The sequence below is a fragment of the Equus caballus genome, chromosome 12 (assembly GCF_041296265.1).
Source record: "Equus caballus isolate H_3958 breed thoroughbred chromosome 12, TB-T2T, whole genome shotgun sequence".
Classification (NCBI taxonomy): domain Eukaryota; kingdom Metazoa; phylum Chordata; class Mammalia; order Perissodactyla; family Equidae; genus Equus; species Equus caballus.
Genome location: NC_091695.1, coordinates 42,140,231 through 42,154,610, shown reverse-complemented (window position 1 = coordinate 42,154,610; position 14,380 = coordinate 42,140,231). Strand labels below are relative to the sequence as shown.

Sequence of the window (14,380 nt, the reverse complement as noted above, 5' to 3'; positions counted from 1 at the left end):
ACTAAAGAGCTTCTTCAAGGCAAATGAAAACAGGATTGAAACAAAAAAACAACCCACTAACTGGGAAAAAATATTTGCAAGTCATATATCTGACAAAGGCTTAATATCCAGAATATATAAAGAACTCTCGCAACTCAACAACAAAACATCAAACAACCCAATCAAAAAATGGGCTGGAGACATGAACAGACATTTCTCCAAAGAAGATATACGGATGGCCAATAGGCACATGAAAAGATGCTCATCATCGCTGATCATCAGGGAAACGCAAATCAAAACTACACTAAGATATCACCTTACACCCGTTAGAATGACAAAAATATCCAAAACTAATAGTAACAAATGTTGGAGAGGTTGCGGAGAAAAAGGAACCCTCATACACTGCTGGTGGGAATGCAAACTGGTGCAGCCACTATGGAAAACAGTATGGAGATTCCTCAAAAAATTAAAAATAGAACTACCATACGATCCAGCCATCCCACTACTGGGTATTTATCCAAAGAGCTTGAAGTCAGCAATCCCAAAAGTCCTATGCACCCCAATGTTTATTGCAGCATTATTTACAATAGCCAAGACACGGAAGCAACCTAAGTGCCCAGCAACAGACAAATGGATAAAGAAGATGTGGTACAGGGGCTGGCCCCGTGGCCGAGTGGTTAAGTTCACGCGCTCCGCTGCAGGCGGCCCAGTGTTTCATTGGTTCGAATCCTGGGCGCGGACATGGCACTGCTCATCAAACCACGCTGAGGCAGCGTCCCACATGCCACAACTAGAAGGACCCACAACGAAGAATATACAACTATGTACCTGGGGGCTTTGGGGAGAAAAAGGAAAAAAATAAAATCTTAAATAAAAAAAAAAAGAAGATGTGGTACATATATACAATGGAATACTACTCAGCTGTAAAACAGAACAAAATCATTCCATTTGCAATAACATGGATGGACCTTGAGAGAATTATGTTAAGTGAAATAAGCCAGCGAGAGAAGGATAATCTGTGTATGACTCCACTCATATGAGGAATTTAAAATTATGGCCTAAGAACAGTTTAGTGGATACCAGGGGAAAGGTGGGGTGGGGGGTGGGCACAAAGGGTGAAGGGGTGCACCTACAACATGACTGACAAACATTAATGTACGACTGAAATTTCACAAGATTGTAACCTATCATTAACTCAATAAAAAAATAAAATAAAATAAAATAAAAAGGGGGGGTGAGTTTAGGGGTAGGGGAGGCATTTCATGGAACACGAGCTGCAAAGACGGAGGCAGGACAATACAATAGGACCATAGGGATAACAGCTGCGGCCACTGGCTACCTCTGAAGTGGGCAGGTCCATCGTCGGGAACGCAGCCCACCCAGCAGAGGAGGGGCCAGATCGCTTAGTAACTCACAAGGCCCTGAGAATTGGATCAGCGGGAAGTGGAACAGAAAGTGCTAGGCTTTGGAATCCCACAGACCCGTGTTCGAGTCCTGGCTTCTGCACGAGTCGCTCCCATTCCCGGGCCTCCGTTAAACTGGGATAGTCATCACGGCGTTACGGCACCGGGGTGAGGATTAAAGGAGAGCGTGTGCGGAAAGTGTCTGCATGACGCTCGGCACACAGGAGGGACTCCGCAGTCGACAGCTCCCGACCCGACCACAGCTGGCACGTAGCATGCGCGAAATGAACCTTCGGGGGCCAGGTCCCGGAACGACTGAGAGGCGCCGGGAGTCGGTGATGCGGAAAATGGGGCCGCGCGCCGCTCCCGACCTCGGCCTCGGCCTCGCGCACCCCACGGGCGGCGTCGCAGCGGCGCGCACGCGCACACCGGGGCCAAGCCTCGGAGCATGCGCCCACCAGGATGGGGCGGGGGACAACTGAACGCAGCAGCTGCGCGTGCGCAGAAGGCCCGGCGGGCGGTGAGCGCAGCAGCGCGTGCGCAAAAGGCTTGGCGGGCACGCTGCATGAGCCGAGGAGCCGGCGAGCAGCGAGGCGACTCCTCCAGCACGGCTTCGTGCGAGGCCTGCGCCCGCCCTCCTCAGAGAGCGGTTCTCAGTCGGGCCTCCGGCCGCAGCCCCTTTAGGAGGCGCGAAGACCCCTCAGTCAGTGTGTGAGACAGCCTGGCCGAGCCCGGGAGTCCCTGGGTCTGAGGTAACGGCCTGCAGCAGCTGGTGCCCCGGGAGGTTGGCTCCTCGTTGCCTTTATTTTCTGAGAGAGCGTTCTGGCCCGGCCGCGACCTCCGCGGCTGCCCCCAGGGCACGCGGCCCCGTGGGGCTGTTGGCGCGGGTCACAGGCGTCCGTGGGCCTTGGCCTGCGCAGGGCCGAGAAGCGCGTCTCCCGCCGCAGGGGCCGTGCTGCCTCGGGCGGAAGTCGGGCTACGGGGGGGCCCCGCCCCGCCCGCGGCCTCTTTACAAGAACGTCTCCCAGGGACGAAGGCGTTCCTGCCCTTCTGTCACCCCGCCCCCCTCGCCCCGGCCCGGCAGAGCAGCGCCACGGGCCGACCCCTTCCGTGGACGCGTGCCGTCGCACACGCTTTGGTGACGTCAGTGCGTTTCCGGCTCTCGCGTGCCTCGTGGAACCCGGAAGTGAGCGGGGGAGTCGCGGCCCTCGGTGCCGTCTGCGCTCAACGCAGCACGTGCTTCCGTCCTCGCTTCCGGGAAAGCGGCTTAAGCGGCGCTTTTATCGCTACAGTTCGTTGTTCAAGCAGCTAGGCGTCATCCTGGGTGTCCCCCTCCCGCACCCCATCGAGTCACCAAATCGTGGCTGGCCATCTCCCGAGCCAGTCCGCTTCTCTTCGTCTCCGCTTGGACCACTGTACGCCCTGCCTCTGTCTGCTTCTGCCTGGAACCGCAGGAGTCTCCTCGCTGGTCCTCTTCCGTCTGCTCTTCTTCCGGCTCATTTCCCACGTGACGACCGAAAGGGTTTTCCTTTAGCTCCCAGCCGTGGGGTCGCACCCCTTCTCTCTGATGCCCTTCGCGGCCTGCCTGTTGCTCGTAGGGTGGACTCCACGGTCCGTCACCTGGCCTGTGAGGGAGGTCCTCTCCCCTTCTCCGCCTGTACTTTCTCCCTGGATCGTCTCATCTGTTCCAGGAGCAGCAGATACTATCTGAATGCTGGTGACTCCAGTTTATGTTCCATCCGGATTTCCGTCCCTTGCACACTAGGACACCGACCCCTCTGCATACCCGCTGGGGTGTCGAACAGGCCTCTCAGACTTAACCAGAATAGAACCACTGGCTTTTCTCCACAAACCTCTTTCCCTGGAATCCTTCCCCATCTCGGTAAAGGGTATGTCCCATTATCCACCTAATAGCAAAGGCCAAAATCGGAGAGCCATCCTCGATTCCCACATCCAGTCTGGCAGTCTAAAATACACCTCAAATTGGGGCTGGCCTGGTGGCATAGTGGTTAAGTTCCCTCGCTCCACTGTGGTGGCCCGGGGTTCGGATCCTGGGCGCAGACCTACACACCGCTCATCAAGCGACGCTGAGGTGGCGTACTGCATAGCACTAGAAGGATGTACAACTAGGATATACAACTATGTGCTGGGGCTTTGGGGAGAAAAAGAAAGAGGAAGATTGATGACAGATGTTAGCTCAGGGCCAATCTTCCTCACCAAAAAAAAAGATAATCTATTCACTAATTACTGAAATCCCAAAGTCCAAATCAGCGGCCTCTTTCTCCCGGACTACTGCAAAAGATTCCTAACTGATCTCCCTGCTTCTACTCTTGTCCTCTTAGTGTTCATCTTCCTCTCGGCAGCTGGAATGATATTTCTTTTATTCTTTGAAGATTTTATTTTTCGTTTTTCTCCCTCAAGCCCCCCAGTACATAGTTGTATATATTTTAGTTGTGGGTCCTTCTAGTTGTGGTATATGGGATGCTGCCTCGGCATGGCCTGATGAGCGGTGCGGTGTCCACGCCCAGGATTCGAACCTGTGAAACCCTGGGCTGCCAAAGCAGAGCGTGCTCACTTAACCACTCAGCCACGGGGCTGGCCCCTGGAGTGATGTTTCTGAAGCATGAGTCAAATCATTTCACTCCTCTTTATACAACCGTTAGCATAAAATCTGAACTCTCCACAATGACCTACAGGCCTTACCTGATCTGGCTGCTGCCTGTCTCTCTGACTTCATCTCCCTCTACTCTGTCTTCATTCTCTACGTCCCAGTCACACTGACCTTTCTGTCCATCACAGGGCATCGATGCTTGCTGGTTTTGTCTGCTTGGAGTGCTTTTCTCCTTGACTTTACGTGGTTTTTTCACTTTCCATTAAGGCCTTGACTCAGTTGTGATCTTTTCTGAAAGGTCTTTGCTGGCCACACTAGCTAAGTAGCCTCCCAGTCACTCTCTACTACAAAACCCTATTTTGTTTTCTTCATAGTACTTAGAATACTTCAAATTACATTTATTTATTTATACATTTATTATTGCTCTCCACGCCTCCTGAAATGTAAGCCCTTAAAGACAAGGAATCATATCTCTCTTATCATGCATTCTGTCAGTGCTCAGAACACTGCTCGACACATAGTAGGCTTGCAAATGTGTGCTGACTGACTCACTGCTTGTCTCAGTAGTCTTATCTCATAGCACTGTTCTTGCCCACTGTGTTCCAGGTTATATACTTCTCTGTTTTGAAAGTGCCATCCTCTCTCCTGAGGTCTCTTGCATCTGCTGTTTCCTAAACCCACCCCAGACCCCACACCCACTTGCCATTTATCCTTCAGATATGAGTCACTTACTTAGAGATGACTTCCCTGACCTCCATTCTAGGTTAGGATTCCCCTCCCATATCACCTTATCCTTTTTCATAGCAGTCATCACATTGAAAATTATTTGTAAGCTCTTTGCAGGCAGGGACCAAGTTCTATTCTTCCCTCATTTTATCTCCAGCATTTAATGTCTGGGACATAGTAGGCATGCAAATATTTGTGAGCTGAATGAATGACTGTTGAGTGAATGCAAGATTGAGAGGATCAAATTATATAAAAATTAGGAGAGCAATTGGCATCGAGTGTAGGTTAGCTGAATCTGCCCTCCCTACTTCATAGAAGTTTCTGGATCTTGTGAGTTAGGGATAGGAAAGCATTATAGAAACTGAAAGTGCTTTATAAATATGAGAATTATTTTTCTTTTTTTGCTAAGGCCTATTCACCATCAGATCCCTATGGTTTGATGATCTTTCAAAGTATAAAGCTTTATGTTTCTTAGCAATAATGCCTGATTCTGTTATTTTAGAGCTAGTTTAGGTGGTAAAATATAAAGAATTGAGGCTAATGTTGAGGCCAGATTATAAGGTAGCTACATTCTTGACACTCTTCGTTCAACTGGACCATCTTTCTTTAGCAATACATGTGAGTTTTAATCTTGCCGCCGATGTGTGATCTTGGCCAAATTAGATGATCTCCTCAAGTCAGGTATATCTTGGTAAACCTAGTGAATATAATTCCTGTCTCCCCAATATCTCGCCAGAATCGGATTAAAGTTAGTAAAATATTTCAAATTTCCTGTGTGAAATTTGCTCCCTTTATATAAAAGGTAATTTCGTTTTCTTATTAATTTAATTTCTTCAGAGCCTGCCATTGTTTCATGCCAAGAACAAAGCTGTGTATTTTAGAAGCTTTCTTTTCACATTTTCCTGTATCTGTCTTGTGTCACTCAGACCCTCGAGATGTGTACATCAAGGACTCAGAGTTTATAGCTCAAAGTTGTAAAAGATGTTCGTTCCTTTTTCTCTTGCTAAGGATATTCTGTCCACCACTTGCCTTTCTGGAACTATTGATCCTTTTTTTTTTCATTTTTAATCTTCTCACTTAGATGTACTGCTTCAGGGCAATTCACCCAATGGTATAACCAAAAACTAAAATGTTCCTCATTGCCTACAGTTTTACATCCAAATGCTTTTTGCGTTCCAGGGGTCGGTAGGATTTTTCGAGTGCTGCAGTGCATTCAATGTGGTGTGTTTGCTAATAGGTTGATAATGTAACAAACCACAGCTAGTGGGCAGGGTGGTGCAATGAGATACCATTCTGTTGCTTTTCCAGAATAAGCACACTCCTCGACCTACTGACCAAAGGTGGTTTTCCCATTAGCTTTTCGAATGGTTAAGATGGGGGTGGAAGAGGCACTTAGGTGCAGAGAATAACTTAAGAGGTTGACTTAGACACCTTTTTTGTCTATTGAGTTGTCCGTGGGGCCTTTTGATTTCATTTCAGGGCATCTTCCTACCTCCCCCCGCCCCAAACAAGACAAAATCTGACACAGTTCCAAGGGCAAATCTATTCCTGAACAAATGCCAAAGACATTTTAAAGATTGTGTCTTACCAGAGAGAGTAAGAAGAAAGCTAATGAGAAAGAGAATAGCATCAATAAGCGTGAAAGTATCCTGGGTAGTCTGAGATCAGTCTCTTCATGTCCCATATCTTAACATGTTGCTTTGTTTTGAAAAAGGCTATTTATTGAGTCATCTCTGTGGACAGCACCATGATAAGCAATTGTACGTGCATTATTTCATAACCATCCTAATCACCCTGCAAGATGAGGAAACTAGAATAGTTCCGTTTGAAAATAGAGCTTGAAGACAAACGTGAATGTAACCCTTTACACCCCAAGACGTGATTCTAAGAACTTTTCCTCAAACTATCTTACTTTTTTGGTTTGATGCCTTTGTACTCAGATTGATTTTGCCTTGAGTCATCCAGAGTTATGAGAGTGACCAGGGTTACAGTTTAGTGAAATGACTGACTGGATGATGTATTTTAATGGAAAATGTCTGGGCCAAAGGAATCAACAGTCTTGGGGGAGCTAAACCTGGTTCCACACTGAGTTTTATGACCTTGTGGAAGTCATTTCCTTCTTTGGTCAAGTCACTTCCTGCTTGTCCTCTCTAAACCGAAGAGCACTTCCAGCTATAGACGACCACGAATCTCTCGTTGGAAATATAGACTCTCAGAGAGTGAATCTACTTCAGCAAAAACAGGCAGACCTCTGAGACCAGCCAAGGACTTTTGAGAGTGGAAGGAGAGTTGGTCATCTGTCTTCAATCTCAGGTCTAAAACTTGGATGTTGGATTCATAGCTTCAGTGGGATTTCCCTATTATGTTACCCATACTCATTAGTGGTTGTAGAGCCTGTCATGTTAGATCTGCTCAGTAAGTCTATTTTGAACAAATGCTTATGAAAGCTCTTTTATTCTTTAACACTGTAGAGGATTTTCCCATCAATATCACCAGAGATGTTTAGTGACAGTACTTCCTTGTTATCATCTCCTTCCACCTCAATAGTGAATATGTATCATTATCTTCATACAGCATTCAGCGCTTCTTCAGGTTCTGTGCACCGACTCAGATGTTTCTTTATGCAAAACAAATTACTAAAACCTTGAAAACTTTCTTTTTCTAACATCAGTGCCTATGTGTCATTTAAATCTAATTATGGGGAATTTTCAAGGAAAGATTCTTGATTGGGATTTGTCGGATTTTGCACTGAGATTAAAACTAATCAGTTTTCCTCTCCTGAATGTGTTTTTCTACTGAAGCATTAAGGGAAACTCTTCAAATCTGTCAAAACAGCTAATGTTTATATAATCCTCTAGAGTTTATGAAGTGATATTTACAGCATTATCTCATTTAATCCCCACAACAATTCCAGGGGTAGGGGGGATCCCCATTTGTATATGTAGAAACTGAGAAGTGAAGAGACTAAGTGACTTGGTCAGGGTCTAATGATTAATAAGAGGCAGAGCTAGGATCAACTCCTTGGTCCTCCAATTCCAAATCTTATGTCTTTCCTACTATTCCATGTTGCCTATAATTTTTCTTCTTTTGTTTTAAAGCCATCATGTTTTGTGATCACCTGAAAATGGGTTAAAGTCTGACCCTTCATCTGCCAGATCCCATCAACATAATAATAGTTACTAGGACATTGTGTCACCATGACTGCAGTACTCGTGTTGGAAAATAACCTTGTGAAATCTTTGAACCACTACTATGTGGTTGTTATGGATTATGCTGTCTAATCCTTATTTTCAAATGAGGTAATTAGTGTGTGATGTTTGTTTCTGAAACGGGCAGCCAGCAATTAACAAGAACAGGCCCCAGCAAGAAGAGGACTGTTTTCACTTCTTTCAGACAGCCAGCTGTGGTGCAGCAGATGAAGTTTCTTCTCTGGATCGTCATTTCCAACAAATGTCTTTCATTTCCTTTGCCCTGATGCTCCCAGCCCTCAGTCTGTGGAGAGAAGTGATTGCATTTTAGAAAAACCCTCTGAATAACTGAAAGCTAAATTTTTGTGGCAGCAACCTAAGTCTCACCAGGTGGGCTCCCTGCTACTTAGAGAAGTCATCTAGCACCAAAAACACGTCAGATCTAGCCTGGGTTCCTGCTATGCCTCGGGCATGGAGAATCGGCAAGTCTTTTCTCAGGATATGAACAGTATTTCCCCTCTGGTAACTTTGCAGTTGGCACCGACTCTTTCTTTTCACTTTTGACTGCAGTTCTAGTCTAAATAGTCTCATCAGCTCTGGCTCCAACCTCCTGTCATTCTAATCCCAGGCAGCCGAGATCAGACACTGGGATAGCTCTTTCCTGGCAGCCCCAGAGCTGAACTTGGGAAATTGTGGGAAATTCCATTCTTTGGGCACATAGATTTTTGACTCCACCATACAAGAGTTTTCCCTGCTGATTAGAAATGGTATCAGGGTCAAATGGAGGAAAGACTAATGAAAGTAGTCCTTTATATGTGTATAATATTTTAGTACTTATGAAATGATTTTATATTCATTATCTTGTTTTTTTCTTCCTAATAAGCAGGAAGCAGAGTGGCTAAGTGGTTAAGAGCATCAAGTCTGGATTTATACTGCCTGCGTTTGAATCCCAATTTCAGTATTCATACCTATGAGAAGATTACTTTATCTCAGTGCCTCAGTTTCTTCATCTATCAGATTTAGACTACTTATCTCATAGGCTTGTTGTGAGGGTTAAGTGAGATAATATATATAAGGCTCTTAGAATAGGGCATGACAAAAAGTTGTTGTTGTACAAATTATTGTGCAAATAAGAAAACCAAGACCCAGAGAAACTAAGTAGGGACGTTGGAGCTGAGACTCAAACCTAAGTTATTCTTACTTTGTGCCTGTTCTGTCTATCCCATCTCAGCTGCCTCTGAAATCAAGACCTTGCATTGTATATAGGTAGCTTTGATCCTCAGGAACACTGGAACTCTTACTGTCTTTATTTCTTATTTAAACTTTCATATGAAGAGACAGAAAGCGCAGGATTTATTATTTCTACAAATAAAAAGAGGCATGGAAAAGTCCTAGTGACAGAGAAAATCACAATGTGCTTGATTCTGGTGTGTACCAAATTCCCTTTTGGAGGAGAAGAGACATGCCATCCTTCTTTTTTCATCATTCCCCTTTCCTGAGTTTCCCACAGAGAGGACCTTAAGTGGGCAGAGATTCTGAAATAGGAAAAGTAAAACTAGTAAGTGCTAGAGGGATAGTAGGCACTCTTGTGGCCAGAGCAGTCTCACATGTAGTCAAGAGGGAGAGTGGTTGAGAGTTAGGAAGATAAGGCATTCCTTGGCATCACTGGGAAACAGTGCACACCCTTATTTGCTGCATTGGTTGTGGCAGGGAGGTGTGCTCAGTCCTTAACTTCACCTAAAATTAATAGCGGAGGTCTTCCTAATTGTGCCACTTATTGGTGCATCCTTTAGATTGTTTCATTATTTGACTTTGGCCCTCTTTACTTTGGCCTAGGTTCCAGAGAAAGGGGGGGTCAAAGGAGGAGAATAGATCCAAGAGAGATTTGGGGGATAGATTTAATCCTAACAACAAAAAAACCTGTGAGTCATCAGATGTTAGTATCATTAGTCTCATGGAAGAAAAGTGATTTGCACAAGGTCATAATGTAAACTTGAACTCAGGTCTTTTGACTTCAAGTATAGCAATCATCCCAAAACACCATGTGTTCTCCACATGCAGGTAGGAGAATAGTCCGGGTGATTCATATCAGAACTGATCCTGGGACATAGGCAGTGGTCCTGAGTGTTAAACATTTTACTCCTGAAGAGATGCTGCAGGTGGGGCAGCCTCTTTTTCCCATACGCAAGGAGCCATCTTTAGCTTTTTAATAATTCTGTAATATTTCTACTTTATTTAGGCTATCGTTTGGAAGCAATGAGTTTAAAACCCTTCACCTACCCGTTTCCAGAGACGAGGTTTCTTCATGCAGGACCCAATGTGTATAAATTCAAAATCAGATATGGCAACAGCATAAGGTAATTTTAAAACTAGGAGTGTAGCCTTTGCAAACACAGGTTCGTGCATTCCCGCAGGTCATCCCTTCTCTGAAGGGATGGCTGAAGTAGAACCTTGTAGGACTCTCTTTCCCAGGTATTTTATATTCTGTGTATTATTATTCATGTAAGTTTCTAAGTTAGTGGTGGCATACCTTTGGAGCAGTGGTTCTCAAAATTTTTTATCTCAGGACCCCTTTGTACTCTTAAAATTATTGAGGATCCCAAAGAGTTTTTGATTGATTATGTTATACCTGTCAATATTTATCATACAAAAATTAAAACAGAAAAATTAAAATAACACACATTGATTTAAAAATAATATATCATTAAATGTTAACAAATAACATATTTTATTAAAATATCTTTAAAAAAAAATAATGATGGGGCTGGCCCCTTGGCCAAGTGGTTAAGTTCACGTGCTCCGCTGCAGGCGGCCCAGTGTTTCGCTGGTTCGAATCCTGGGCGCGGGCATGACACTGCTCATCAAACCACGCTGAGGCAGCGTCCCACATGCCACAACTAGAAGGACCCACAACGAAGAATACACAACTATGTACTGGGGGTCTTTGGGGAGAAAAAGGAAAAATAAAAAAATCTTAAAAAAATATAATAATAATGAGAAGATTGGCATTGTTCACATTGCTGGGATTTACCCCAGAAATGCAAGGATGGTTCAGTATATAAAAATCAATCAATAAAATACATGACATTAGGGGCTGGCCCCGTGGCCGAGTGGTTAAGTTCGCGCGCTCCGCTGCAGGCGGCCCAGTGTTTCGTTGGTTCGAATCCTGGGCGCGGACATGGCACTGCTCATCAGACCACGCTGAGGCAGCGTCCCACATGAACTAGAAGAACCCACAACAAAGAATACACAACTATATACCGGGGGGCGTTGGGGAGAAAAAGGAAAAAATAAAATCTTAAAAAAAAAAAAAAAATACATGACATTAATAGTATGAAGGGAAAAAAACACACGTGTTCATCTCGATGCAGAAAAAGCATTTGACCAAATCCAGCACCCTTTCATGGTAAAAACACTCAGTAAATTAAGAATAGAGGAGAACTTCTTCTACATGATAAAGGCAAGATATGAAAAACCCACAGCTAACATCATACTTAACGGTGAAGAACTTAAAACTTTTCCCTTAAGATCAGGAAGGAGACAAGGATGCCCACTTTCACCACTTCTGTCCAACATAGTACTGGAGTTTTAGCCAGAGCAATTAATCAAGAAAAAGAAATAAAACGCATACAAATGGAGAGGAAGTGAAACTATCTCTATTTGCAGATGACATGATCTTATATGTAGAAAACCCTAAAGAATCTGCAAAAGAACTGTTAGGGCTGATCAATGAATTCAGCAAAGTTGCAGGATACAAAATCAACATGCAAAAATCAGTTGTATTTGTATACATTGGCAACAAACAATCTGAAAAGAAAAATTCGATTTACAATAGCATCCAAAAGAAAAGAGTGCTTAGCGATAAATTTAACCAAGGAGGCGCAAGACTTGCACACTGAAACCTGCAAAAAATTGCTGAAAGAAATTGAAAGCCTGGTGGCATAGTTGTTAAGTTCAAGCACTCGGCTTCTGTGGCCCAGGGTTCATGGGTTCAGATGCCAGGCATGGACCTACACACCACTCATCAAGCCATGCTGTGGTGGCATCCCACATACAAAACAGGAATATTAGCACAGATGTTAGTGACAATATTCCTCAAGCCAAAAAAATTAAAAAGAGGGGTGTAGTGGTTGAGTTCGCTCCACTCTGCTCTGCTTTGGTGGCCTGGTGTTTGCGGGTTCAGATCCTGAGCGCAGACCTAGCAGCACTCATCAAGCCACTCTATGGCAGCATCCCACATAAAATAGAGGAAGATTGGCACAGATGTTAGCTCAGCAACAATCTTCCTAAGCAAAAAGGGGAAGATTGGCAATACATGTTAGCTCAGGGCCAGTCTTCCTCACAGAAAAAAAAAAAAAGGAAGATTGGTAATAGATGTCAGCTCAGGGCCAATCTTTCTCCAAAAAAAAAAAAAGAAAAGAAAAGAAAAAGTAAAGAAGACCTAAATAAATAGACATCCTGTGTTCACGTTTTGAAAGACTTAGTATCCTTAAGATGGCAACAGTACTCAAAGCAATCTACAGATTTAATGCAATCCCTATCAAAATCCTGAAGGCATTTTTTACAAAAATGGACAAACTTATCCTAAAATTTATATGGAATTTCAGGGGACCCTGAATTGCCAAAACAATCTTGAAAAAGAACAAAGTTGGAGGACTCACTTCCCAATTTAAAAAGTTACTACAAAGCTACAAGTAATCAGAAAGTGTGGTGCTGGCATCAGGACAGACATATAGACCAATTGAATAGAATTGAGAGCCCAGAAATAAACCCTTATATCTATGGCCAATTTATTTTCAACTAGAATGCCAAGACCATTCAATGGGGAAAGAATAGTCTCTTTAACAAATGGTTCTGAGAAGACACCAAAAGCACAGTCAAGAAAATAAATTAGATAAGTTGGACTTCATTAAATTTTTTAAATTGTGCATCAAAGGACACTATCAACAGAGTGAAAAGGCAACCCACAAATGGAAGAAAATATTTGCAAATCATATATCTAATAAGAGTTTAATATCCAGAATATATAAAGAACTACAATTCAACAACAAAAAGATAAACAACCCAATTAAAAAGTGGACAAAGGACTTGAATAGACATTTCTCCAAAGAAGATAAACAAGTGGCCAGTAAGCACATGAAAAGAGGCTCAATATCATTAGTCACTAGGGAAATGCAAATCAAAACCACAATGAGATACCCCACTTCACAACCCTACTAGGATGGCTATAATAAAAACAGAAAATAACAGATGTTGGCAAGGATGTGGAGAAATTGGACCCCTCATCCATTGCTGGTGGAAGTATAAAATGATACAGCCGCTATGGAAAACAGTTTGGCAGTTCCTCAAAAAGTTAAACATAGAATTAGCATATGACCCAGCAATTTCCTTCCTAAGTATATGTCCAAAAGAACTGAAAACAGGGCCTCAAACTTGCTTATACGACACTGTGCATGGCAGCATTATTCACAATAGCCAGAAGGTAGAAACAACCCAAGTGCCCATCAATAGGGGAATGGGTAGACAAAATGTGGTTATATGTGTGGTATAAACATATACACAATGTAATATTATTTAGCCATAAAAGGAAATTGCAAAAGGAATGAAGTTCTGTTACATGTACAACATGGATGAACCTTGAAAATATTATGCTAAGTGAAATAATCCAGTAAAAGGATAAATTTTGTATGATTCTACTTGTATGAACATTAGAACAGGAAAATTCATAGAGACAGAAAGCAGATTAGAGGTCACTAGGACCTGGGTTGGAAGAGGGAATGGGGAGTTATTGCTTAATGAGCACAGTGTTTGTGTCTCGGGAGATAAGCTTTGGAAATAGATGGTGGTGATGGTTGCACACTGTGATTATGAATGTAATTAATATCGCTGAATTGCATCCTAAAAATGATTAAAATGACAAATTTTAGGTTATATATAATTTGCCACAATTTTAAAATATATTAATTTAAAAGTAATAATATATCCATTAAGCGTTAACACATTTTTATTAAAAATAACTACATTTTCCAAAACAAAAAAATTAATGAGAAGATTGGCATCGTTTTAAGTTTCTGCAAATCCCCTTAATGTTTGGCTTAATAGCAGACTGCTAGATTATCATATCTGCTCCTGCATTCAGTCTGTTGTGAGTTTCTTTTTGATTGAGTTATATGAAAAAAATCCAGCCTCACGTGGATTTGGAGTTGGGAGAGGCAGGAATATATCAATAGCCTTCTCAGGTCATTGTGGTCATATTCTTCTCAGGTCATATTCTTCTTTGACTCTCATCAAAACTTGACAAGTGGTAGTTGTTTTGTTTTTTGGTTTTTTTTGAACGTGGTAGTTTTTTAAAGGTTAGTTGCAATCTGACATCTGAAATTACATCAGCGAACTTTTTGAACTCTGCTACATTAAAAACCATTGGTCTAGCTTGTTCTTTGAATGACTCGTTTACCTACGATGATTTTGTAACA

General features: G+C 43.2%; 1 protein-coding gene and 1 long non-coding RNA gene across 14 annotated transcripts in view; one reads left to right on the top strand and one right to left on the bottom strand.

Annotated features, from left to right (window-relative positions):
• Positions 1-529: 529 nt before the first annotated feature.
• On the bottom strand, positions 530-1,818 carry LOC138916745 (uncharacterized). Its single transcript, XR_011424102.1, has 2 exons — positions 1,319-1,818; positions 530-814 (listed from the first exon to the last, which is right to left on the bottom strand). It is a non-coding gene; the product is annotated as an uncharacterized lncRNA (long non-coding RNA).
• MAJIN (membrane anchored junction protein) overlaps positions 1,428-14,380 on the top strand; it is a 29,703-nt gene continuing 16,750 nt past the window's right edge. For 6 of the 13 annotated variants that reach the window (XR_011424098.1, XR_011424099.1, XM_023654390.2 and 3 more), the window contains exons 1-2: positions 1,428-2,134; positions 10,147-10,264. Coding sequence is in view for 9 of the 13 variants with exons in the window: in XM_023654390.2 (XP_023510158.1) it covers positions 10,164-10,264 (101 nt within the window). In the remaining 4 variants the exon portion in view is untranslated. Of the gene's footprint in view, positions 3,272-10,146; positions 10,265-14,380 lie in introns of all 13 variants that reach the window. The other 7 variants (XR_011424100.1, XM_070230178.1, XM_070230175.1 and 4 more) reach the window with 6 other exon arrangements.